The sequence below is a fragment of the Python bivittatus genome, unplaced genomic scaffold, assembly GCF_059951505.1.
Source record: "Python bivittatus isolate LINGU-HERP-01145 unplaced genomic scaffold, Pbiv_v1 ctg000270_np1212, whole genome shotgun sequence".
Lineage (NCBI taxonomy): Eukaryota > Metazoa > Chordata > Lepidosauria > Squamata > Pythonidae > Python > Python bivittatus.
The window spans coordinates 1,917,423-1,945,354 of NW_028277050.1; the positions used below are offsets into that span (position 1 = coordinate 1,917,423).

The 27,932-nt window shown below is 40.2% G+C and overlaps 1 protein-coding gene across 1 annotated transcript; it reads left to right on the plus strand.

Annotated features, from left to right (window-relative positions):
- Positions 1-1,553: 1,553 nt before the first annotated feature.
- On the plus strand, positions 1,554-27,641 carry P3H3 (prolyl 3-hydroxylase 3). Its single transcript, XM_007420430.4, has 15 exons — positions 1,554-2,642; positions 5,067-5,219; positions 6,558-6,744; positions 9,900-10,031; positions 10,141-10,274; positions 13,450-13,539; positions 14,511-14,563; positions 14,803-14,861; positions 16,745-16,869; positions 16,980-17,075; positions 18,581-18,731; positions 20,219-20,336; positions 24,918-24,993; positions 25,293-25,433; positions 25,732-27,641. The coding sequence occupies exons 1-15, from the start codon at positions 2,211-2,213 to the stop codon at positions 25,948-25,950; spliced, it is 2,166 nt and encodes a 721-aa protein (XP_007420492.1). The 5' UTR covers positions 1,554-2,210; the 3' UTR covers positions 25,951-27,641.
- The last annotated feature ends 291 nt before the right edge of the window (positions 27,642-27,932 follow it).

Genomic DNA, 27,932 nt, shown 5'->3' on the forward strand with positions numbered 1-27,932 from the left:
AGTTGGTTTCTTTTGTATGTCCAGTGTAACATCTTTTTCCATATCATTCTTGCAGTCTGTCATTTTTAAATCCACTTTCAAATTAGTCTCGATCTTGTCAGATAGAACTTGGAACAAGTTTGGAACTCTTTCATAGCATATTTTAAACCCAGTCTGTCTATAGAGGCAGACACTATTACAATTAACTTCTGGGTCCATTGTTCAAAAATATCCCTCAATATGTCCAATGTTAAAATATTTTGCTTCATTCTGTAATTGTAAGTTGAGTTTGAGAGTTCTTCTCCTTTAATTTTAATCTTTAGTTCTCTCTAGTTCCCTCTAGTGTCCAATTTTTAAAGTCTTATCTTGAAAATTCAATTTTGAAAAAATTCAAAACAAAAGCATTTTCCCACAGGAAGGATTGTTTATAATTCATTCCAAAATCTTATTTCAAATTTATCTGGACCCTTCGTTTGTAACTTTCTAAAATCAAAGTTTTAATCACACTTTTGCTGTTTATTTTCCCCACCCCCATTTTTAAAATTTCTTAAGCTTGTAGTTAAAACTAGTTTCGCTAAGGATTGAAGGAAACTCACCTGATGCTGTAAAACCTGTTGACCCAAAGGTTCCTAATAGCTGAAAAACAGTTAACAAGCAATTTCCAAAAGTGATTAGAAAGGAAGTATGTGAACTTAGTGTCCTTTCAAAGGCGCTAACCGCGGTTTGAGCAAGATGGCTATTCCCTCATCTCTTAGAGCTCTAAACCCACTGGAGATCACTGTCTTGCAGTCTTCTCACGAGGAGCAGCTGTCTGGAGCACTTCTGGGTGATCTCAAGTCCTCTCCTTGTCAGGAGAGGAATTATCAAAGAGCCAGTCTACTTGCCAGCTCTTCATTCCACCAGCTGTGTGTACATGCCAGGTGGCAAGATGAGGGCAACAGTATGTTGGCTTGTAAGATAGTCTCTATATTAGAAATCCTAGCTTGCATTGAATAGCATGAACATGCCTGGGCTTTGATTGAACTTGTGGCATGACATCAGAAAGAAGACCAGCGTTGTTCCCCTATACAAAGAAGATGTGCAAAAACTACAGGTGAATTTATTTGTTAATTGTTCCTGGAATGGTGTTTGGCAGGCTTCTGACTGAACGAGTACAAGAAGCATCAGTGAGCTTTTTTATGACATTTTGAGATGTTAGGCTAGGCAGGGAGTGAGCTGTGTATGAATGTACCTAGGTCTACTTTGTTATATGGAAGTGACAGCTGAGCGGGTTAGGAGAAACATAAAAATAAGTTGAGTGCAGCAGGAACTGAGTTTTTAAGAAGTGTGCGTGTGGTAAAACAAAAGAGGAGAGAGAAGGTCAGATACACAGTAGTGGGACTTCCTGCAGGCTCTCTCCTCTTCGATGCATCCCTGTTCAGCTTCCAGCCAGGGTCAACCAGGTGCTGCCACCTGCCGTGATACAGGAGGCCAAGAAGTCCTGCATTCACCCTGTCTCTGAATTAGTGATGGGGACCTTCCACTTGACTTCCCCTGCAGTCCCAGCTGTAATTACCACCGATGCGCAGAGATGCAGTTAGCGGGGGGGGGGGGGGGGATCAAGGCTCAAACCCCTTGCTTTTTGCCCTCCTTTCTCATCTCCACAGCTGCTCATTAAAGGCCCCTTCACGCCACACAGGCAGCGGCCGAGGCGTCTGCTGCTAAATACCAGTAATAAACCGTACCTTCGTTTTATCTGCAAACGAAGGCTAGCTTCCGTTCAGGCAGGGCGTTTGTGGCTATACAGTCCCTAAAACGCCGAGGCCGGGAAGCGTTTGTTGCGCTGCGCTGCTGTGCGCTGCGCTGCGCTGCGCTGCGCGACGGCTGGCTGAGCGTCCATCCGTTCGTACCTCCGCCCGGAGAGATTTTCCCCGCTCGCCCAGAGACTCCGGACCAGGCTGCCGGGGCTCTCCCGCCTTCGCTGGCCCTTCCGCTTCGGGAGGAATGTCCGGCTGGAGGACTGTACCTCGCTTTTCTTCTCCTTGGGTCTCCGCCTCCTTCTCTCCTTCCAGCGGCCGTGGCGGCGCAGCAGGCCCCTTTTCCACCCCAGCCAAACAGAAGAGCGGAAAGCAGCGGAGGCATCTCTCTCCCCCCACCCCCTTCCTTCCAGCGACGTTGGCAGCCTTTCCTTGCTTCCCCCTGGCTTTCGTTGCCTCGAATCCGCTTCGCGGCGTCCTCTCTCCGCCTCGGCCATGCTCGCCTCCTCTCTCCTCCTCCTCCTCCTCCTCGTCGCTGGAAGCGGCGGCTCGTTCGCTTCAGGGTCGAGCCGGGCAGCCCCCTTCGACTTGCTCTACGCCGACGGGGTGCGGGCGTACTTCGCCCAGGACTGGCCCCGGGCCTCCGAGCTGCTCCAGCGCTCTCTCCACAGCTATTCGCAGCTGCAGGAGGCGCGCCGAGAGTGCCGAGGCAGATGCCGGAGGGAAGCCTGTTTCCGGAGCCCGCCGCCTCTCCAGCCGTGGGAGACCAGCTTCTTCGACCGGGTGCTGCAGCGAGCAGAATGCCTGGAGGAATGCCTGGGGCGGAGGCTGGGCGGGCAGCCGTCCCGCTACCGAGCCAGCCGCGAGATCCAGCAGGACTTTGAAGAGAGGGAGCCCTACAATTATCTGCAGATCGCCTTCTTCAAGGTGAGCGGCGGAGGGGGGCGGGACCCTCTCTGTGCTGCCGCTGCTGATGTGGCTGCCCGTCCTGGTCCACCCTCTCCCGCCCTCGACGAAGAGCGGCGTGACAGCCGCCCCCAGACCGCCCAGCCCGCACTCTTGGCGCGCATCACATACCTCCCCCCGCCCCGCCAGCTCTAAACTCCAGGAGCTCTTAAATCTTCCCGCAGAGACGGGCCTGGTTTTGAATTTGAACTCCTCCCTTATCCATCCAGTTTTTAAATTGCTGTTCTTTGATACGTTCCTAGAGAGGGGTTGAGGGGGAGAGGTTTTAAGTCCTGAAGGTATCTGTGGGGCACAGGTTCTGCTGAAGACTCTTGAGAGGCAGGGGCAGGACATTCATTTGGACCCTCCCACCCCACTTTATTTTCACTGCATCTGTAATTTTTTTTTTTTTCATTTCTTCCCATTGAAACCAGTAGTCCAATCATCGAGCTCCTGTGAGAAAACTTGAACAAACTCCTGGCATCAGATGTTAATTATTTTGTACTGCTGTCTTGCATGAAACATTGGTCCATCTGATGATTTCAGATGTTGGATTGATCCTTCCATGTGTGGGGCTTGGAGCAGTTGCCCCCAGTGGACCCCCTTTAAAAAAGCCGGGGTTGGGTGCCATTTCAAAAGGAAAGGACTAATCACACATAGGGAGTTTGTGAGATACACAATATAAAATGAATAATAATTTGATAGCCGATGCATGAGCTGTTAGTTTAACACTGTTGTTGCTATGGTTTTTGTTACATTTATACTGCTCATTTGTTTGTTTGTGAAAAAAAGTTGAGTGAACTGTGGTGTAATGATCTTCATTTGTGGGAAAATACTATTCCTCAATCAGCAAAATGTCTTGGACTGGCCTGCTGTTTGCATTCTACTTGGGGAGCATGTTAGCAAAGCTGAGCCTACAAGGTGAAAGGTTGGAGGTCTTCAGCTTCCTTTCACTTTGGGGTTATACATTCTAACTCCATTTTCTGCCTTGCCCGAGAACAGTGTTTCTCAACCTCAACAAATTTAAGACGTGTGGACTTCAACTCCCAGAATTCCCCTGCCAGTATGCTGACTAGGGAATTCTGGGAGTTGAAGTCCACATCTCTTAAAGTTGCTAAGGTTAAGAAACACTGCCCTAGAAGCTTGCTAGTCATTGCTGCCACTATCTTTCTTCTGGGGGTTGTGGGAGGGAGGGTCACCTGGCATCCTTCGCTGTCTGAGACAGAGAGGCTTCCACAGTCTGTGTTGCTTTCCCGGCAAATGAAAAGGAGAAAAAAGGGAAATAAATAAGAAAAAAATAAATAAATTACATAGAGCCCTCTTCTGGCCACGTAGTATTGAAGCTAGGAAATCAGTTTACCTTGCTCCTTTTTGTGAGATAGAACAATTTCACAAGAGATACATAAAAACAAACTTTGCTTTTAAAAAAAGGAAAAGAGAGAATGTAAAAATCCCTTTTTAGCTTTTAGTAATCCTATCCAAAAATTCAGTAGCAGAGCAAATAAAACTGTTTAGCTGTTCAAATCAGAGATTGCAACTTAAAAGGATTTCCCGTTGAAAATTATGAAGAAAAATAACAGGCTGTGCCAAACTATGGTCTTCTCCTAATTTAGAGGCAGTATTGCTATAAAGAGGTTCAACGTTGCATAAAACATGCAGTTACTGATCTTGTACAGAAAAATAAATATCAGAGAAAAATATTAGACTTAAACACACACAACAGAAAAAATAAGATTTTAACATGTTCCTGTCTAGATTTCACCTGCTTCTACTGAAATAACCAGATTTCCAGAATAACAGTCCTTAACTTGGTTTCTTTGATTTTTGTTGTCGTTGTTGTAGCTGGTTTATTTTTTTTATCAGTGGCTGAGGAGACTGTTTGGGATGACTGCTTGTTCCTCTGTTTCCCTAGTTCTTCCTCTAGTTTTTAAAAGAGCAAACTTTTTCCACACTGAGTGGGGAGAGGCTAGGAAGATTAGGCAACTTTACAAATCTAATAAAATAAATAAAACTGCCTGCTATTCATGTCAGAAAAGTGCCTGTCAGTGTTAATGATGTGAATTCAAACCCAGATGCCAGCTAGCTGTCAGTGAACGTGGGGTGCGGGTTTCCTGCACATTGACTACACAGAGTAAGGATTTTAAAAATCAAATGAATCTGTGTATTATAAATGCACACCAAACCTTGCTTATGAAAGTTATCTGTTATATGTACTGTATGCTGATTACAACCTGATTTATGATAGATAAGCATTGTTTCCCAAATATTCTTAATAAACAGTATTATCTGGGGGCAACTGGATCTGAGAGGGATTGGTGAATTCATTTTTATCTCCCTGCTCCCAAACTGAGATGGTTCCCTTGTATTCTATATTCAGTCAAAAATGATTTTTTTCTATTTCAACAGCTAAAAAAACTGCATGAAGCTGTCTCTTCTGCTCACACGTTCTTCGTAGCCAATCCGCAGCACCTACAAATGCGTGAGGATATGGAGAAATACCAGCGCATGGCGGGGGTGAAATCTGAAAGCTTTCAGGACCTGGAGGCTCAACCACATTGGGTGAGATATTTTTGGAAAACTGGATGTTACAGAACAGATCAGAAGGGTTGCTGTGTAGAGACTGGGACCCATGATGATAAGGGCCTAAGAGTGCTTCCAAACTGGTGGATAATTATGTTATTACTCCTTGCTTTTTAAGGGGTTATAAAACATTGTAAAAACATTGTCCTCCTGTGTTTTCCTCATATTTCTTCTGTATTTTCTCAGAATACAATTGCAGTGTGAAACGTCATCTGTAAACTTAAAAAAAAAGAAAAGAATCAAACAATAGAACCAAACCTGCATAAATTAGGAAAGCAAGGTTTAAACGTGCTGGATTACATATATATATAAAATATACATACATACACATATATACATATACAAACACAAAATAAACCAAAGGCTGAGAAAAACCCCTTACTATTGAAATTAGTAAAATGAGCCACATATCCCTAAGTTTAGCACCTGTTTATTACTGCCTGTTTCTTTCCAGTTGGGTTCATTGTGGTCTCCTCTTTTTAAATTTTAAATTTGGCTTAACCTTCTTTAAAATATTATTAATATATTTCTGCAATAGCACGCAAGTAAAACAAATATTTAGCAGAAATCTAACAATTGCTTTAAAAAAACGAACTGCTTTTTTGGTTTTTCTTGTTAATGATCTCTAGAGGTGATATTTTTGTTTGTTTCCAATTTTTCTTTTAAAAAAAACTTTTAAAATGTGTTGTTAAAATTATTGATGTAATCATGTAACAGGACTTAAATTATACAAATGCTATAGAGCAAATCCAAAAATATTTTTTTTAACTACCTGATAATTTTGGGAAATGATATCCTCTGCTGACAAAACAGCCACAGACAAAACATAGCAGCATGCTCACTTAAAAAAAGTGCTGTGCCCAGCAAGGAAGGGAAAGTTATTTTCAATTTCCCTCGTACCTTTCAGAGGAACATCAATGGATAGATCTAGGCACTATCTGTCTGGTAAAATTTCTGTTTGGGCCATTTGTTCAACACTTATGCTGGATGGAGCATATACATAGATCAGAGAAGAGTAATAAACATTTTTATCTTTCTGAGAGGATGCAAATTGACTCAGATGATTGGGAGGTATTTAATATTTTGCCACAATAATGCCTTTGAACCCTTCCCTCCTCTTCCCATTGCTAATAGTCTCGCTAGAGAAAGAAGGTTTGCACACGCAATGCAGGTATATATTTTACCTTTCCCCCCACTCATTCAGTCGCATTGTTGTTTGACTGCAAGTTGAGCCATAGTTGTGGTGCCCCTTGGGACAGTCATCACCTGGACAATCCTTAGGCTGTAATAAAGCGGCTTGGTTTTCTGGCTCTGCAGGTGGCCTACGAAGCTGGGATGCACCACTATGGTAAGGATGACTACCAGCAGGCAGCAGCAAAACTGGAGGAATCGCTCAGAGAGGGGCTGCTGGCGTTGGAGGATTGCCGAGCCCTTTGTGAAGGGCCCCGAGAGGAAGAGGAGAAAGAGGAAGAGGTGCAACTAGGCCTCTATGAAAGCATTGCAGGTAGCATCAAAGGTTTAATAAAGTACGATGAATTATGTGAAACTGACAGGTACATGAAAAACCATAAGGCAATGTCTTAAAGAAACATTTTTTTAAGAGATGTGCAGATCTTCAAAGGAGCATGTCACTTTGACTAAAGACTGAGCAAACTATCCTTTTGAAGCTGTTTTGCAAAGCAGCGTGGCCTCCTCACTTCTCAGAGTTGCTTTGCTTCATCTCTTGCTTCTGAGGCTTCCTCCAGCAATACCCAAAGAGATCGGATTATTGGAACTACTGATTGAAGCTTCTGGGTGATGCAAAACATGTCACTGAGGAAGTCCTGTAGCCTGTTTATCTCAGTGAGGAAAATGATGCTACTGCACAGCACAGGGGCTTTACAGAGGCCTAAAAAACAGAATACAGTTTTGCTTATCTTAATGTTGAATGTTCTTGGATATTCACTATATATTACTCCCCAAAAGTAGCTTGTTGGTTTACTTGAGCATGACATGGGAGATCCATGGAAAAGTTTTGTTTTGTTTTTTTAAATAGGATGTCCCTGTAGAGAGAAACAACTGCCATTTTTGCATGTTCTCACAATAACTAGAAAAGCTTTTGCAAAAATGTGGAAAAGAAGGTCCTAAAATTTGGAATCAAACCGATATGGAATAAAAATTAAGATATTGGCTACTTTATAAAGAAAGTCATTGAAAAGTTGGCAATCTACGTTGAAATTTATCAGATTAAAGGTGAACTTTAAAGGATGATATATTATTGTGGGTTTTTTGATTTTCTGCATTTTAAGAAAGCCTTTTCAAAATGATTTAAATTATCTTAAACTTCACATTAAAAATAAAACATTAATTCACAAAACACTAATTCAAATGTAGTTCTTTTTTCTGAAGATAATACGTTCATTATAGTCCCATTTGGTTCTGCTTGCTTTTTAAGTCTCTGACAGTATGCAGCTTAAAATGACATTCTGTAGCTACTATGTGTACTGAGTGAACATCCTCAGTTTTATTTCTGTCTTCTGTCATACAAACCTTTCACATCTTTCTCTAAATTTGCAAATGTTGCTCATGGCATCTCACCCATTTTTTTCTAACCTGCATGCATTCTTCTTGATAAAAATGTTTTCCCTATAATTTTTACATTCAGTTCTTCTATAAATAACTACAGTATTCTAGTACAGGTAGTCCTCACTTAATAACCACAATTGGGACTGGCAACTCTGTCACTAAGCAATGCGGTCATTAAGTGAGACATTGCATGACCGTGACAGGTTTATGACCTGCAGCAGTCGTTCAGTTAATCACCCACGGTTATTAAGTTAGAAATCACATGACTGTGACTTGCAATTTTACTGCCAGCTTCTTCATTGACTCTGCTTGTCAAAAGAGGGCTGTGAAGCACGCAAATGGCGATCCTGTGACTGTGGGGATGCTGCACAGTTATAAGTGTGAAGACCAGTCATAAAGTTACTTTTTCAGCACTGTCATAACTTTGAATGGTCACTAAACAGGGCAGTCATTAAATGAGGAATACCTGTATAGGGGTGGGGTGAGGGTCTTTGTGTAGATTGTATTTAGAGAGCAAACATTTATCCTTTCTTTGTGCACTGTGAAAATTCCTCTCCTACACAGCCCAGCATTTGGCTTAAAACAAGGAATCACATTGTGCTCATGAACATTAACATGTCTGTAATTACTTCCGTTAGTGTTCACTGGACTTCAAGAAATAGATGATTTCAATTTTTGAAACTTATATTGGAAGCTAATGTAAAATAAAATAAAACTGCATCCTCCAGCATTATTCCCCAGCCTGACCCCCATGACTCTGGCTTCAGAAGCCAGGTGAGATGTAAGAATGGAAGGTGGCTAAACCCAGTTCTTTGTTTATAAACGTTCCTCTTTGCCCAGAAAAAAAAAAGTAAGCTGGGGAAGTCAGAAAATGTTCATGGAGCTAGATGTACTTATAGAGAACATCATTACCTGGTTACTTTCTGGTGAGTCTTCAGAACCATCATGGCATCCATTTTGTGGGGATGTCTGTGACATGTCCTCAACATTCAGTGTGCCAAACAGCCTCCTTCCCCCACAAATTTAGGAAATGTTTACAAATTTTCCTACTGGGTGCATATTCTTATGATATTCCTGGTTTATTACGTACTCAATGTTGGTGGGGGGAGATGTTTATTTACTTTTGCAAAAAAAAAAAAAAAAGTTAAAAATAGGAATCCAAAGGAAGTTCACACAAGAGGCCAGGGCTGTCAAGAGGGATTGATTGCTTAATTGACTGATTGGATTGTAAGGCTGCCTAATTGCAAAGCACCTCATTTCTTGTCTCCTACAGCCTCCAAATGTTACAGCCCTGAACAATATTACAAATTGGAAAGCCCCTCAGTTTTAAAAGAGTAAGAAGGGAGCCATCTCAAATGAACGTATGGCCCCAGGCTCTCAGGACCTTAAAAGGCATTTTGAGATGAGGACATCAAGAGTGCTAACTGGCCTCAGGATAACATGCAGTCAATTCATAAGGTTTTCTAATTTGTATCAATAACAGTAATAAAAGAGGGAGTTTTCCCTCCCGCAGGGAAAACTAGGGGAGGATTACCAGTCAATATCAGAACCAAACACAAAATTCTTTCATACAAAAATCCTGGTCTGACTAAAGATGGAAATCATTATCGTAAATGCTATCACTGAAAACTGATATCCAACTAACTGCTACCTAATTCAAACACCCCACATGTTTCTTTGCGGATCTTTTTCGGTCTCCAGTCTCTGATCCACCTTCTCTATCTTCTTCTCTTTGTGCATGAAATGGAAGATTTGGCCCACTAAAATTGAGACCTATTTTTTCTAGTCTTTGCTCTCCTAAGTCTTTTTTTAAAAAACAACAACAACATAGTATTCTGCACTTAGTTTGAATGGCAATCAGCACTGTACAAGTTGTCATACTGGCCAAAGCCAAAACAATCTAGAGATGCCAACAAGGCAGTTACTCAGATTTTGAAGTAAATGTACATTTAAACTATGCATTTTAATTTTTACATGCATTACTTGGATGGTGAAATGAGAAACACAGACGATGTAGGAATCTTAGCAATATTGTTCCAGCTTTTTCTGCAGTTATGAAGCCAGAGGCCCATGTGTTCTCTCTCTCCCTTCCAGCTCATTATGTCCAGGTCTTGAAATGCAGGCAACAGTGTGTCCTTGATATTGCCACCAAGCCAGGCAGAGTGTCTTCCACAGAAGATTTCATCCCATCTCATTTGGATTTATTGCAATTTGCCTATGACAGAGGTAAGCAGGAAATCAACAGCTGAGAATTTCATGTAAAACTATGGGGTGAAGCTTTGCCAGAATGGCAGACAAAGGAACGCTATGACCAAGTCCACTTTCTTTATTTTAGTTGGAAATCGGACTGTTGCTGCTGAATGTGCAGCTACCTTCCTGCTATTCTATCCATCAGATGAAAAGATGCTGGAGAAGTTGAAACAGTACCAAGCAGATCTGGGAGAAGAAATATCTATTCCAGCCAGAGAGGTAGCCAGCAGGATTTCTCCCATCTCAAGTCTTTCTCAGTTCTCTTTTGAATAATTAATGTAATTTCAGTCATAGAATCATGGAGTTAGAAGGGGCCTTAGAGGGGCCACTGAGCATCTCTGACAGATGACTATCTAGCCTTTGTTTGAAGATTTCTAGCAAAGGAATTCACAACTTCATGTGGTAGCCTGTTACACTGCTGACAGCTCATACATTCAGAAGGTTCCTCCTGATGTCTAGCTTGAACCTTATAATTTCCATTCACTGGTTCTGGTCCTGCCCTCTAGGGCAATAGAGAATAAGTCTATTCTTTCATCTGTGTGATAACCCTTCAAATTTTTGAAGACTGTTATCATAACTCCCCTTAGTCATTTTTCTATAGGCTAAATGTACTCCAGTCCTTTAACTGTTCCTCATAGGGTTTGGTTTCCAGACACTTCACCATCTTGATAGCCATACAGTACTCTGAACTTTCTCCAATTTGTCACTGTCCTTTTTGAACTGTGGGACCCAGAACTGGACAGAGCTTTCCAAATGGGTCCTGACCAAGGCAGCATAGAGTGGAACAATTATTTCTCATGATCTGGACTCTGTGCTAACTGTTAATGCACCCCAAGGTAGCACTTGCCTTTATAGCAGGTGTATCATGCTACTGGCTCATGTTTAATATGTGTTCGACAGGGACACCCAGATCCCTTCCACATGTACTACTGCCAATCCAGTTTTCTTCCACTCTATAGTGCCTTACATTTTTCTTACCCAAATACAGAACTTGATATTTCTCCCTACTAAATTCAATCCTATTCATTTCAGCCCACTGCTTAAGCCTGTCTACATCTGTCCAAATCTTATCTCTTTCATCTAAAATATTAGTCACCCCTCCCAGCTGCTCACTTTGTAAGTGTCTCCTCAATCACCTCATCCAAGTCACTGATGAAAGTGTTGAACATTAGAGGACTGGGCTCTGTGGCACTCCACTCCATATTTCCTTTTAAACTGAAGCAAGCCATTAACGAGTACTCACTAGATGCAGTCATTCAGCTGTGAATCTCTCTAATAGTAGTAGAAGTAGTCTTTGCTTCAACCATATCATTAATATATAAATTGAACAATAATGGGGCTAGAATTTCATCCTCCAACTCTTGCTTATTGCCCTGTAGCCATTCTTCTCTATGCCGATAATAGGGCTGTTTCCATAATCCAAGTGGGCCTGTGTAGATGCCTTAAAGCATTATCTTCCTATTGCCATAGGGAATACCTTGAGCTCAATTACTCTAAAGCAAAGTTTTAATATTCTCCAGTGTTTCAAGTCCCCAAGTAGCTGGAAGATTAATGATAGACCTACAGTATTGAACAAGTCACGACTTTTAAATACCTAGGCATCCACTTTCAGTCATCTACTTACTGGATCAATCAAGCAAAGGACTTTTTTATATGAGCCCCAAAAGCATCCTTTGCAATTATTAAATATGCATGTCAACATGGTAATAACTATATTCAAGGCTAAAGTACTGGGCTCAGTGCTATATGGCACTCAGTTATGTATTTATAAGAATGCTTCTAAGTTAGAAGCTATCCTATCCAATTTTTTTAAGGCTATAACCCAGGATCCTTATTCTACCCTTAACTCCCTTATCCAGCTGAAATTAGGCTGCATCTCCTTAGGGACCTGGAGGAGGCGCTGTTGTCTCAGATACTGGTTGAAGCAAATTCTTTGGGGAACATCTTTGGTCCACCTCACCTTATAGAAAGGTTTGAAACTTCCCTAAGGAGATAAATTAATCTCATTCTGCTTTCTTGCGGGTTTTCTTTTCCAGCATTAGCTGGTCTCATCCTTGATGAAGCCATTGTTGCCCTTCATTGGAGTATCTGGAACTCAGATCTCCAAACTGATAGAACCTGGGTTTCCCATCTCCATTACAACTCAATAATCATCCCCCCCCCCCGTTCCATTCCTAGATACTTTTATTTCACATATTTCACATAGGAGACTCTTCACCTTGGTACAAATTGTCAAATTGCCTATAAGGGCAACAAGTGGTAGATATGTTAGTACCCCCTATGAAAATCGCACCGGTATATGTTTTGATGTAGAAATTGAATCTGTTTCACATGCACTGCTAGAGTTCCCTCCTTAAAATAAATGGAGGACAGAACTCATAACACCAATTGTTAGAAATCTTAATTGCTCCTCTGAGCAGGAGGTTATCATTCTGTTCCTAGGGGGATCAAACTTCAGCAATTTCCAATAAGGTTGCTAAATTTTTAACAATAGCCATGGCTTGCAGAAATCATCTGGTGCCTCCTTTACCCTATTAATTTCTGTATAAGTTCAATTATATATTTTTTTATTTTGTATTGTTGATTTATATTGGATGTGTTGTAATATTGTCTTCTTTTTAAAAAATGGTCTGGGGCTGTAAATAAATAAATAGGTTCCAAAGAGTGAATGGCAAGAAATGAAGATAGTTCCCAATAAAGCAAAGAGAAGGATAGGCACACAAATTAAAGTGTTTCCAGTTCATCCTTTCCATCACCCAGAATCCCTCTGGCAAGGAACCTGTGGGCCATTACTGCCTCTTTCTTCTTCCTCCTGACGCTCATACAGTTTAGTAGCAATGAATCAGCTCAGATTCATTTAGCTGGCAAGCAGCTGCTTTTGCTTGGGAAGAAAACGAGCTCTGATTTGTTTCAGTCTACACCAGCCCACCTCTTAGATTCCCTGTAGTGCAACACACGGTGTCAGCATTGGGGCATTGCATTTTCAGAAGTCTAAGATGAAAGCTGGGTAATGGGTGAAAGATGAAAGATGGGTAATTTTTCTCCCCTGCCCTCCAGTTCTAATGAAAATCCTCCAGAAGTTCATCACTGCTGTTTGCCCCAAGTTGTTGTTGACTAGCAGCTTCCCTCCAGGGCAAATAACAGCTTCAGGGATGGCTATTGTTAGGACTGTAGCATGGGGGTGGCATTAATCTCCTTCTCTGCTTCTGCCATATTGGGACCACAAGACAGAAGCACCCACGTTGAATATAAATCTAGTTTGATCTGAAGGCAGGATTGATTGCCTGCAGTAGAAATGGTTGTGTGTATTTTGTGTCTTGTTTTCCTGAGCAAGAAACACTCAAACCATTCATGTTTTTTGTATATTATTTTAACACATGCTTTCAATCCACAGAATATCCGGCATTATGTGCAAAGATCCCTTATGGAAAAGAAACTGATCTATTATGCAGTACAGCACCTTGAGGAAACTTTTAAGGACCCAGTAAGTAGTTGTTGTTCTTCTTTGGAGGTAGATTCTTCATGGCCTCCTTGTGCCAAAGCTATTTGTTGATGTCATCAAACACTGCTTGATGAACTAGTAGATAGGGACCTCTTTCTGTCCTCTGTTCTGATGTCTGAAATGAACAGGAAGAAGTTATGCTTTAAGGACATGTGACATTTATTACAAGCCTTTTTAAGCCAGCGTCATCCAAGAAAGACTATCAAGGCAATATGCAAGAGGCATAAAACCCCAAATATGCCATGTTACAATACAGGTAGTCCCTAGTTTAAGAATGAGTTCCACTCCCAAGGTCTGTCCTTAAGTTGAATTTGTATGTAAGCCAGAACAGTATTATTGTATAATACTGTATAAGTAGTATTGTGTAATGAACTCAAATTGTTGTATGTTTAACTCAAATCACTGTGTATTTAACTCAAATTTTGCTACAGTAGGCTCCGCTCTTAACTATGGGTTGTCTGTAACCCGGGTGTTCTGAACCCAGGAACTACCTCTACAACAAAATCCTAAAACAATACCAAATTATAATAAATCAGAATGATAACCATACATCAAAGTAAGCATAAAGCAGCATATCATTTAAAAATATATAACCAAATAGAGGTGTTTAAAATGATAGCAATTTCAGTGCCAGTCAAGTATCTATGGAAAAAGTATTTCAAGGATGGTGTGCTACCACAGCAAAGGTGCTAATTATAGATGGATGTGTTTCTAAACAGCTGTTACAGTGTGGGAAGGAACACACTGCTTGTATAACTAGAGGAAACCAGCCAGATTAATTGTTTCAGCCTGCTGAAGTTCCACAAATATCTCTGCTGTGTGGAATAACCAGAAAGTAGGGCAAATGTGCTTACTGTGGTGAGGAAGTGTCTGCTGTGATGCGGTCCTATGAAAAAGAAGGTGAGACAATAAACTAAATTTTATAGTACTAAGTCCTGGGTTTGTTTCTTTAGGATTTATGGACTCCTGAGGAACTGATCCCTGAAAGCATGAAGGAAAAACACAAGTAAGGTTCAAAGCAAAAACTTAAGATATGGATGCAATTCTAGGATACTTTAATGAAGGGCAGTGATTCAGATCTATGAGGAAAGATCTTTAAAAAAGACCTTAAATGTAATAGAACATAAATTATAACTGATAATAAATTATATAATTTATTGCTGAGTTACTTAATTGTGGAGAAAATCTCATGCTCTATATTTTTCTTATTTATGGCCTTTTCTATATTTGTTTATTAATCCCAAGAGAAGATCAGGAGAAACGAAGCCTGAAGGCCTCACATAGGCAACAACAGGATCAAAATGGTGAGTAGCAGAAAAAGAATTGATAAATGGGAAGAAAGATCATCATGTTTATTCCTCTTACCATAATGAGAGAAGAGGGAGACTCTGGCATGATGATTCCACAGTTTCCCCTAAAGATGAGAAGGTTAGTCTCTTTCCCAGTACTCAAGTTCAGCTGCTGAAGCCTGTGATTTTTTGGGGTTCCATTTTGCTAAACAACAGGGACCTGAAGGGGTAGCAAAGGTATGTAACTTATCTCAGCACCAGAGATGTATTCAGAGTACCCATTTGACATAGAGGCAGTTCAGATCAACCCATAGGATGGCCATAGCTTCTCCTCCACAGAGGACTGTCCTCAGTTTGGATGTTAGCCAGTCAAACCTAGTTCAAATAAAATGTAATCTTTCCCAACTTGTTACCCTTCAGATGTGTTGATCTACGACTTCCATCATGCTAGTCAAGGATGGTGGGTGCTGTAATATACCATATTTGGAAGTATTGGCTTGGATAGGCAGAAAAGAGAAAAGCACTTTGAAGCTGGACAACAGCCTGACATCACTTGGTTACAGTCTACCCCACTATGATGAGATGTGTTGTATTTCTGTTTAAATTAGTATAGTGATTTCTAAATTTGCATCTATCCAAAAGACTCATTTGTCTACTCTGTATGTGTTGGGTGTGTGTGTGAGAGAGAGAAAGGGAGAGAGAGAGAGAGAAACAGATAGACAGAGATGCATTTTCTATTCAGTTATTCATAAATGGTCACCCTACTGAGCTGGAAGAAGAGGCAAATATATAGAGGCAGGAAAGTCTCAATTGTTATAGGGCAAGGTATGATTTTCTCCCCCAGTGCTCCACCTCCAAGCTTGGAGTAGGAACTTTTCTCCTAAAGTTGTGTTGCATTTCAAACCTAAAGTTGGGACAAGAGCATGTTCTTTGGAGAGGAGTCTTTGTTAATTCCCGCTTAAGTTTTTAAAACATTTTCTCTAATTCCAAGTATAGTATTATGATCTTCTGAAAATAACTCCCCTGTGGGAAAGAACTGTAGACTTTCAAAGAATCATCTTTATTTAAATGATTAAGGATGCATTCAGATTTTTCTTAATGCACTTGACACCTAATAGCCACTTACCTGTAAGCACATACACAGCTGCACAAGACCTTCATATTAATAGCCAGTCTTTTGCCCTTCTGTACTGTAGGCAGAAGTGGAAGTGAGGGCACTAGGGATTACCCTGCCTGCTGTACTGAAGCAGTAGTGCTGGTAAACCTAGCTCTTGAGTATCACATAACAACTTAATGACGCTGGAGTTTGCCGGTCAGAAATGGTCGGCACTCCAGCGGTTCGAGCCCGGCTCCGCGGGACAGGGTGAGCTCCTGTCCCTTGTCCTAGCTCCTGCCCACCCAGCAGTTCGAAAGCTATTCCATCTGCGAGTAGATAAATGGGGACTCCCGTTTAGATGGGAGGAACCGTTGGGGCTGTGCGGGGGAGCAAAATACCGGTGCTGGCCGAACTCCAAATGCAGCCAAACTCCAAATGCAGCCGGCACGAGTGACGATCGATGCGAGCGGCGAAAAAGATCTACGGAGGAGGAAAAAAGTCCGGATGACCCCCTAGCGGCCCCTGCTGGTCACATAGCATAATAGCACTAATTGTAAGATTTCTCACTGTTTCTCACTGTTAGGATTATATATGTACTTTGTGAGCTGCCCAGAGTTCTCCATTGGGGGGAGGTGGGGGGAGAATAAAATTGAATGTATAAATAAATTAAAAAATGTATTTATTTATGTATCTGATTTATATCCCACCTTTATTTTGTACATCTCAAAGTGGTGTACATAGCAATGTTTGATGGCATCTCTACATACACTTCTGCACTGTTTGGTGTGTCTCATTTTTCCAGAACCACTACCTTTTGCGGACATCAGCATCACCATGGATTCTCACCAACTCAATGGTTCCCAGAGGATTGTCTTTGACAGAGTCTTGACTGAATCAGAATGCAAAGACATCCTTCGTCTGTCTAAGGTGAGGAGAGGTGTCAGCAAATGCTTTGCGCGATTCCCTCTAACAGAAAGAGGAGCTTTGTTCTGGTGAAGTGCGATACCAGATCTCTCATAAGTTCATGCATGTTTCAGATAGCTGGAGGAACAGGAGGTGGCTATCGTGGCAGACGTTCCCCTCATACCCCACATGAGCAATTTGAAGGCTTAACAGTGACAAAAGCTTTGCAGGTAAAAGCCTTGGTGATTTTAGAATGAGTTAAGTTCTTGGCTCTGCAGAACTGCTCCTTTTTTCACTCCAGTTTCACAGACTCTAGACATAATTCCAAACCATACATTGCGAAGTTAGAGTTATATTAGAGACAGGTAGGACCCATGCACACCTTCCTCTTCCTTTTCCTATGATTTAAACTATATGTATTATGCAAATAAATGTAAAAATCCAGTTGATATTTTTAGGGAAAAGGATAATGCAAGTCTCAACTGAGAAGTGGTAAACAAATGCTTAATTTTTCTTTTTTCTGTAACAAACCAAACTGACTCTGTGAAAATATTTTTATACAAGATTCCAAATATACACATATAAGGGTAAAAATTCATTTGGAGCGCCTCATAGAGAAAGCAGATTGGGAGATAAGATTAGAATCAGGTCAAAAAGAGACAAGGAAGGAACAAGCATACAGTACGTAAAACAATACAAAACTTGTTTCATTTTCTATTTTTAATTTCTTTTATTGAGCAAACCAAATATCAAGATAAAAAACTAAAAAATACAAAATTAAAAAGGGAAATAAGGAAGTAATAAAACAAAAGCAAGTATATTAAAAATTGAATTAAACAAACCTTGGGAACGTGTTTCTGCTATGTGTGTGGCCATATCCACACAGCAAGCACACCTTACCACCTGTTTCCAGAGTCCATATCCTTCTCCCTTTACCTATATCTCAAGATCAGCCTGCAGTTGGAGCAGCCTGAAGAGCCTTTCTGGTGCTCCCCTCCAGAAGATGTGTTTTCCCTCTTATCCCAGCTCAAGATCTTCCATCTGGACAATCCATCGTGCAGGGAGGAGGAGGAGGAGGCTTGAAGTGACCTGGTTGGGGTGATGATCTGTTCAGCCCTAATTGGTCTATCAGGTCTGCTGTGAACCCACCCCCTTCTGTCAGGTCTCGGGGCTTTGTACCTATTTTTCAGTCCTGGTTTGCCTACCAGGGAGACTTGAAGAACAATAATTAGCTTTGCTCTCATGAGTGACTTATTATATATCTCCAAGTCTGAATACTTTTGTTTTATGTCAGTCTGCACCAGTTCAGATAGCCATTATTTAACGAGTGGAGAGAGAAAATAATTTAAGAGCATTTTGTGACCAGTGGAATCTTTACACGATTCTCATTTGTTGGAAAAAGACATTGTTACATTTGTATTTAAATACCACTTCTCACGGTAAACAAAGAACTGGGAAAGTCGAGGCAGGAAAGGAGCTACAGCTCTTTTATATCTTACTTTATTGATGACTTGTAAAATAAATACACTTTTATCTGACAGTCTAGGGCCATAAGAAAAATGTCACCATCTGAATTGCCTCTCTGATTTGATGTAATAAAAGCCATCTCTTCCATCCTATTTTGTTAAGAATATTTGTGATGAGTCTTTGTCAGTTTTCTTTTTCATACATATTCCTGGATCTTCCTGAATGTTAATAGAAATTAAGTATGCACTAATCTGTTCTTGTCTTATAGCTGGCTGAGGAAAGTACTATGAACTGGAAAGATGTTAAACTTCTCCTGCAAGCCAGTGAGAAATCCCGGAAAATTGTGGAATCCTATTTTACCCCTGGGAAAAATCTCTATTTTTCTTTCACACATCTTGTGTGTCGCACAGCTACAGAGGGTAAGGAACTCCTAAGTGCTCTCTTGAAATCTGCAACGTAAGAGTTTCATGTTGTTAATTACCATTTCCAGTGCATCTCATTCTAATCTGAGGTATGATATTGCTGGTAAATTTATTGCTAAAATTATCAGTTAATTGAAGTAAAATAATTCAGTGGAGTGAATAACAAACATAGGTTATATAACATTGGCAAATGCACCTGACATTTGTTAATAAGCAGTGAATATCTGAACCAAAAAAAAAAAAAAATCTAGGCATATTTAAAATACCCCACTTTCTCATGCTTTAGTTTGTGAGCAAAATTTCAAATATGCAGTCTGATTTTGAGCTGAACATTAAAAATCCAGAGTTTTAGGATGTTAAGATTTTGATCTGATTTTAGAGCACATGTCAAATGCGAAGTCTCATAAACTGACATCCATCAAGTATACCTCTTCCAAACCAGCAAGAGAAAATCATATATATAAACTAGTCTTGCACTGTCAGTGTGGGATGTGTTCTAGGTTGGATCCCATTTATTCATTTGGCACCACAATGTCTGCATATTTTACAAATGGAGTTATTCCTGGTAGGCATATTCATGAATTCAGTGCAGTACAGGCTGTGTTGATGAAAATGTGCTACATATAGCTATGTATAATGTTGTAATTGTAGGAGAAATTGGTGAAGAGTATATGGTCATATATGTGTTATCCTTCGCATTTATAGGATGAGTACTTGCTAAAGGTTATAGTTTAGTTTTGCAATTGCAGGGGAAGTGAAAAGTTATGCTGCTATTTCAGATTTTCATTTTTAAAAGTTTAAAGTCGGGTAATTATACATGCCCATGCGTAGCAGTGTAGGGAGGCAGGTTTAAAATAAAGATAGTGTGGTTAATGAGAATGATGCTGCCCAGAAGACACACAGTGAACAATAGTCTCCATTGACACAAGGATAACAAAATCATGGATTTTCTGCCATCAAATCCTGAGATCAAAGGAAAGCGTAGGAAAAAGGATTGCTAAACTAGTCCTCCAGCTTGAAAGCACTAAATCCACCACACTGAACTACTCAATAAAGCATGACTACCAGGGAGGGAGATGGAATAGCAAGAGAGAAATAGCTTCAGGAAAACAAGTTGGGGAACATATACTGTGCTATACATGTAAGCTGGATGAAGCAGTACTGTGATAAGCTGGTCTCTGCTTGATCCTGGGGTATGATATCTCTTCGATATCATCCCTGCTGATACATATAACAGAATTTTGTTGGAGGAGAAATGGGTAGCAACTTGGATTTTTTTAACCTCAGGCCAATTCTGTCCTTCTAGAATTATACCATGCTTGCCCAGAAGTGTTTCTTCAGGAAATAAAGCTTTATTGTGTACTGTAAATTCCATAGTTGCAGAAGAAAATGAAGAATCAGCATTTGGGTTTCTTCTGGCTATTGAGCAATAAAAGGCTGGTCAAAGGAACAAAACAGTTACAACTTTTGTTGTTCTTCCTTAGGAGAACAGGAAGGTCGCATGGATCTCAGCCATCCAGTCCATGCTGACAATTGCCTCTTGGATCCAGAAGGAAACACTTGTTGGAAAGAACCCCCTGCCTACATATATAGAGACTATAGGTAAGAGTCTAAGAGTGAAAACTGAGATCTATCTATCTATCTATCTATCTATCTATCTATCTATCTATCTATCTATCTATCTCATGCTGAGCAAGCCATACTGAAATCATTTATTTTAATATTTTAAAGGTGTTTCACTTATTTATTTATTTTTAATTAAAGGTGGTAAATTCTAAACAGACTTGCAAACCCACATTCAGCAATTTGGAAGGAAGGGAGTTCATGTTGGCTGGTTGGTTGATGTGACCAATATACCACTGAAGCTGTTCAGGCTTCCAGCAGCTTATAATAATGTTGTAATCAGTAGGGGTTGTTGATGCTAATACGTAAGAAATATTGTTCAATTTTCCACACTATTGTTTTTAAAAACAGCTTGTCTTGGAATGGAAATACTGTAAGTGTGCCTGCAAGGTAATGAGACTGCCCCTCTCATTGCCATACAATTGCACACATTGGTATGATGTCGCTTGTCATTATAGTCAAGAATCTGCTTGTAGAATGCACAAACTTTCTTCCATCGCAGGAGGATTCTCCTTTTCCTTGTTACCATCTAGAAGAACAAGGCAGGAGACACAACAGGGTTTGAAACCAGGCTTTTGTTGTGCCCTGCCTCATTCACAGGATTAAATGTACAAAGGATTCCATTGTCATTCCTTTCCATTTGTAACCCATGTTTTCCACTGCTTCTTTTGTCTTATTCTTTGCCATGATAAAACTGTTAAAGAAGGAAAGATGGAAACATTTCAAAATGCTTCGTGCTGCGCAGTGCTAGGGCCTTTGGTTCCAACAGCTACTGCCTTTTCTTCATGCTGCCATCTACTGTCCAAAGGACCAGCAGAAGATTACAAGAAGGAGCACCTTTGTCATCTTCCTTTGCCATCTTCTCATAGAGGAGGATAATTTCCAGAATTCTTCATTTGACCATTCCCACACAGCTTTGAAAAGAAGAACAGTCTTTTGACATTATTCTCAACTTACTGTTTATTTTATACACAAAGCTAATACATAGATTGTTTACATAGCTCCTGTTCTTATCAATTAATTAAAATAATTAATTAGTACAAATCAATTTACTGCAAATCCAGTAAAAAAAAAAAAAGATTTTACTCTTTTACATAGAAACTGTTACGTAAAGATTTTTCCATATGAAGCATTTTGCAGAAAGAAGAGCCCCTGAATCAGGACTTACCCCAAAATTAAATTATCCTTTTTATACAGAACTCAGAGGTACCACCGTGTAGGTGTTTCTGCAAAGGTCTACACCAGCCTTGTGTAAACTGCCGTCCTCTACACCTGTAGGAACTGTGGCACATACTGGGACTTGCAGTTTCAAATCAATTAAAGGAATTGGATTGAACAAGGCAAAATCTTGTAAAACTGAGAATTCAGAACAAATCTTTACCAAAATTACACAATTTTGTGGACTATACTTTAACACTTGAACCAAAATAAAACTATTGAAAGCCAAAAAACATTTCTTCCTTCAAAAGGTACACAATTTCACAAATAGATTGTGTGCAATTTTGTCAAGCAGTAGTATAATACATGAGCAACATCTTTGAAGCATTCTTTTTCTGGCTTATTTAAAATACCTGTTTGACTTTTTAAAAAATGATAACCATTTTTTTTTTACTAAAAGGAAAATACATGTTTTAACAAAAAGAATGTTGTGGATCCTTAAAAGCCTTAACAAATTTATTGTTGCATAAACCTATATTATAATAACTTGGTGCCACAAAAACCTGTGTATGTTAACTGTATGTTGTAATCCAATAGTGAAAAAATATCTAATACTATGATTCATCCAAGAAGAGAGATTCTCTGTTCCATATCATTTCTGGCTGTTAATAGGAAGAACCAATACCTTCTCTCACCTTCTCTCTCTCTCTCTAGCACAGTGTTTCTCAACCTTGGCAACTTTAAGGTGTGTGGACTTCCCCAGAATTCCCTGGCCAGCTCTGGCTGGGGAATTCTGGGAATTGAAGTCCACACATCTTGAAGTTGCCAGGGTTGAGAAACACTGCTCTAACAGAATAGAAGGGGAGGCAGATGCCATAAATTCACTGAGGTTCATTGACCATTCCTTAATTTGGAGCCAAGCATGGAAAGGTGTCTGCTTCACCATCTAATAACATCCAGCTATTTCAGTATTTTTAAATTAAATGTTGAGCCGATCACTAGCTGTGCATATTGTTTTGCTGCTGTTATGCATTGTTTCAACTGACCTTAAAAGTTAGCTACTTAATTTTCTTATAGTTCAGTACAGTAGAAATATTTTCAGTAAGTGAACTGGCAGTGGAGTTCTGGAGAGATGTACATGGCTTCCAGGTGGCCCTTTTAAAGTTTGCTGTAATTTCAGGAACCATCCAGATATGTTATTCTTTTGTAATGACCCCAAATTGTATTCCCCTTAGTAGGAATAATTCAGTTAGTCAGAATGACTCTAATTAGTAAATGTGTGGGTGTTTCCTATTGCTTTGCTCTTATAAGTTTTAGTCACATGGGACTGAAGTGACATTCATCATCCTTCCTCCAACCTATCTCTGCTTATTCTGAGGCATGTAGTGGCATTGTTCTCTTCCACACAAACCTTTTATCATTGTTCAAAACAGAATTCTAGAATTTCAAAATATTCCTAGCTTGTCTTTTTGACATTTGTTTTTATCTTATTCATCGAGACTAAAAGAAACACTGTTTTGCACATGTATCAGCGGACAATCTACCTGCAAACCATTATTTTATCATGGAATTCATTAAACTAGCAAAAGAGAAGAACTGGATGGCTCCATGTATTTTGCTTCTTATTCTGAAACTACAAAGAGAGTTCTTGCTTGCCATTCTTAGCTTCATGATTAGAGTAAGAAGTGTACAGTAATGCTTTCTTTCCATGCTCAAGAGAGCAACCAGTTTAAGATTGGTGTCACCCTTGTGTGTTCCTAATCAAACCGTCTGCTCGTTGGAAAACTGAGCCGATTAACTCTGCAAGTTAATTAATTTGGCTTCTGGTTGAGAGGGAATGGCTGTGATTATTGTTTTACAGCCCTTCCTCTAGAGCTGCTGGACAGGAGATGCACCCTGTTGGTAGTAACTTCTATCTGGCCCTGCTGTGGGATTCCTATTGCCTTTGTGGTTCATTCTTCCTCCTCTTCCTCATCAAAAGTAGTTTTGCTTCTCCCACAGTGATGGCTGGTTTCTTTTCCCCCCTCCTTCTCTCAACATAAGAAGCTAATATAGCAAAGTGAAGAGCAAGGCTGGGACTTCTCTTGTTTCTGGTGCCCTCCTATTGGCTAACTCAGTGTTTCTCAATAGAAGAGAAACTCCCAGAATTCCCCTTGCTGGCTGGGGAATTCTGGGAGTTGAAGTCCACAGGTCTTAAAGTTGCCAAGGTTGAGAAACACTGGACTAGGTAATAGGAGAAGTTGGGAATCATTGCCAGGTGCCACACAGCAGCATAAAAATGAGGGGAGTGAAGCCATTGGCTGTGTGGAGGGAGTCTGGGAGTGAAAATGAGAAGTTTCCTGATTTTCATGTCAAGTTGATCCACGCTTTAATGAATGAATGTATGTTGCTGCTGAAGAGAAGAACAATCTAAGACATGCCAGTAAGATGATTCCTGCAATCATTGACTGAGAGTGGATCAGTTCCACATTACTGTTGGCTCTCTTCCAGAAGCTGATATGCTTGGAGTATTTTGAATGTTGGAATTCTGGTTTTAATTGGTTTTTTTTTTAAAGCTGTTTCTGCAAGTGTAAGAATAACTTCAGACATGTTCAAAATGCACCTGTGTGCACTTGCTCACAGTGTTTTGGTGGAAAGAATGAAGAAGGGAGAGACTGGGTAGCTGCAGGTGAAAGCTTAGAAGAGTCAAAGGAAGATCACTGGAGAAATGTGATATCGTAGGAAGGTGGGGAGAGCAGCGTATGTTTTTTCTTCCAAGGCAAGGTATTTCATTGAGTGTGCTTTCTCCTTAGGCTTCCAGATTTAAATTAGTTCCCTCATATTAATGCCCGCTGGTTCAGATAAGTTATAATGGATATCTTTGCAATAAAACATGTAATAGGAATGGGTGGTATAGAAAATATTCATGCTGCAGCTCTGCAAATGACAAACAAGCAGAATAGTAAACATGGGCTGTCAAAGACAGCTCACAACTAGACCAGCTTTGCTTTCACTAACTAATGGCAATAAAGGATGAGCACACACAGAACAGAAACAGAAAGTGGATTTGACAGCTACCACTGGCTATAGTTACAGATTAGCCTTCACTAATGTGTTGCCATCCAGACAGCATTGCTGGGAGCTGTAGTCCAACCCATTTGCAGGGAAACAGTTTAAAGAAAGCTGCTTTAGATATCATCTACATTTCCCTGAATAATTTCCTTGACCCTTATTAGAAACATAATGTTTTCCCAGGTGGACCTTTGAATCTGGCTTAGCAGCATCTATTGTGGAAACTCTCTCTTAAAAGAATGACAATCTCTGGCAACTTAAATATGAAGCCTGACTGTTTAAGGTGAATGAAGGCTCATGGAAGAATTCTCAGGTTCCCTTAGATTTTTCTATTCTCTCATTTCTCTACAGTGCAATCCTTTACCTGAATGAAGACTTCCAAGGGGGAAATCTCTTCTTCACTGAGATGGATGCTGTGACCCTTACAGTGAGTCTGTCTCAAGCCTTGAATATGGGATTAGGAGAGAAGGAAGGACAGCTGGGACTGAATTCACAGTATTTGTTCCCAGCAAACTAAGCAATCAGACAAACTCAGCCAAATTTCATGTTGGAAGAGATATTAACTTCTCCTCTACTGGGCTTGATCAGTTATCTTCTTATCTCTAAAACAAGAAATTTTTTTTCCATCTATAATTGACATTCATCTTATGACCTTGGAAGAAGAGAATTCTATGGCAAGGAAGGGGAGAGCTTTTGATTTATCATTCCCCCCTCTCTCTTTGGCAGGCTCAAGTGCGCCCTAAATGTGGGAGGCTGGTGGCCTTCAGCTCTGGTGAAGAGAATCCTCATGGCGTGTGGGCAGTGACCCGTGGGAGACGCTGTGCTATTGCCCTCTGGTATACCCTTTCTCCAGAGCATGCAGAGCAGGTAACAAAGCAAGGAAAGTGGTGGAAGAGGGAGAAGGGATGGAAAGGGAACTTGCCAACCATGTCCAAAGGGAAAATAAAAAGTAAGGGCTGCCTTTGTAGGGCATCAAGACAATAATGGGAAGAATTAAGGACAGAAACACTGAATAGATTTCCAAGTGTCTTGATTTGAAATTACATTGTTTCCTATCCAAATATTGAGATAGATTATGGTAAGAAGGTCACCATCAAATGGTAAATTGCTTTTCTAATAGGCTCCTTCTTTCTTTTTCCATTTCCTATGTACTTTCTGGTTGTAGGAACGGGCCCACGCAGAAAAGCTGATGAGACAGAAAGAGGCAGAACAGGAAGAGTCACATAAAGAAGACCCAGAGAATACCAATTCTGCACATAACACTGGAGATTCACCAGAGCCTCCTGCTCCAAAGGGAAGAGCTAGATCCACAAGCCGAAAGATTAAATTGGACTCTGAGTCTGGGGTGCAGTCCAGGAGGCTGAGAGTCAGAGATGAATTCTGATCACATTCAGTGCATCCTGGTCTTTTGCAACTGTTATAATTGACTTGTACAAGTGGGCAGCCTGAGAACATTTGCAACTTATGAATTAAAGAAGTCTACTTTACTTCTTTATGACATCACAAAGTATGGATCAGAGAGCGATACTCTTGGACTTCACCTACCACTTAAACCTGAGTATCATGTTGTCCCAGTAAGGATGCCAAGCTTGTAAACTAATATAGCATTATGGCTAAAACAGGTTGAGACATGAGTCTTTTGTTCAAATCAGCCATGTTCTCAGAGGCCATTACTCTCTCTCACTCATAGGCCTTCATCTACAATATAGATATAATTAATACAGATCTACCTACTTTACAGGACACTTCTGAGGAGAACTTGGATAATATGAAATGTACTTGGAACACTTTTAAAAGTGCTATATTAATCTTAAATACCTTCCTCCCAGCTTTCCCCCACCTCCACATTATCGTTTGAAGGAATCAAAAGTCAGAAAAGAATAATACTCATTTGTATGAGCTTTTTGATAGGATGTATGGAGGCAGACAGGCCAGAGCAAACATCTGGAATAAAAAAAAGGAAAATGTGCAGTTAAAGAACCCAGGGTGATCAGAGTTCTTATCCAAAAAAGCACAGCAAAGCAGGTGAAAGGATGAGAAGCAGAAATATTAAGGATTCTTTGTTCAAGCAATGTCTTAGGTTGCATTCCAAAATAGATTGATGATCAACTTCTAGGTGGTCTAATAACATGCCTTTTAAAATCTTTTTTCTTAGGAGGTAGCATTCAGCGTCCAATACTATATTCTTACCATTTTTTCTGCAATTGCCTGGGTTCATAGAAAATATAAATTACTATCAGAAACACAGACTCCAGAAATTTGCATGTATTTGCACTGTTCAATTTTGGTTTTGGAAGTAGATTTTTTTTCAAAGAACGTTTAAAAAAAAAACACCCAAAAAGTAAGTAGAATGCAAGTGAAATTGAAGTCAAAGTAAATATTTGGGAAAAAGCAGCAGTGTAACTCTGGGGAAGGCAGTGGTTTGGATCAGAGGTACAACAGGTTGGAGATGATACATTATCTTTTCCAGCTATTTTTCTTCCGCACTTTCCTTTGAAACTAATTTACCTCTGTGATGATGACACATGGCTGGCATCACAGCAGAGGGTGAGCAGGTGTGCAGATAGGGGGTGGAGGGATGATAGGAAGAAGAGAGAAGAACCTCACACCACCCTGCCATTTTTCTATTACAAATCACTCCCTACCCCTCATTTCAGGCAATTGGTGAACCAGTTCCCAGATCCAGGTTTGCTTCTGAACAGCTGTTTTTACTAAGTTTTAAAAGATCCATGGGAACAAGAGAGGGGGAGAAGAGAAGAAAAAGGCAAATTCATTAGGGTTGTCAACCGCCATGGAGTGGAAACACTGAACAATGATACTTGGAAGGACACCACACTTCTGATCAGCAAAACTGTTTTATAAAAAAGAGCTTGCTCATTCAGATGTCACTGTAAGGGAGATAGTGGCACAACTGGAGGATCCTGAAGTTGGTTCTGAATACCATGGGAAGAAAACCTATTCAGAGGCAGCCTTTACTGCCTTTGCTTCTCAAGACAGTATAAATTGTTTATCAGGATGATTTAGATGTTCTATGTTCTCCCAGCTAGTCTGATAAATATTTGCTATAAACTGCAAGCTGTGAAAGGAGTGTGTATTTTTCCTTTAAGAATGTTGTTTGGCTGATGGGGGGGGCAGTCTTTTAAGCCAGGTTAGGCTGGATATGGGCCATAATGATTCATGAAATGGGGATGCCTCCCCATCAACGGATATGCTTTGAGCAGTTTAAAGCAGTTAAAGTTTAAAGGCAAAATCAGTATGATGAGTAATAATAGTCACGTATAAAATTAATGCAATATAAAACGTCTAGTAGAGATAGAAAAATTAATAGTTCTATCATTTGTATTGCATTGAAGTAGTTTGAAAGTT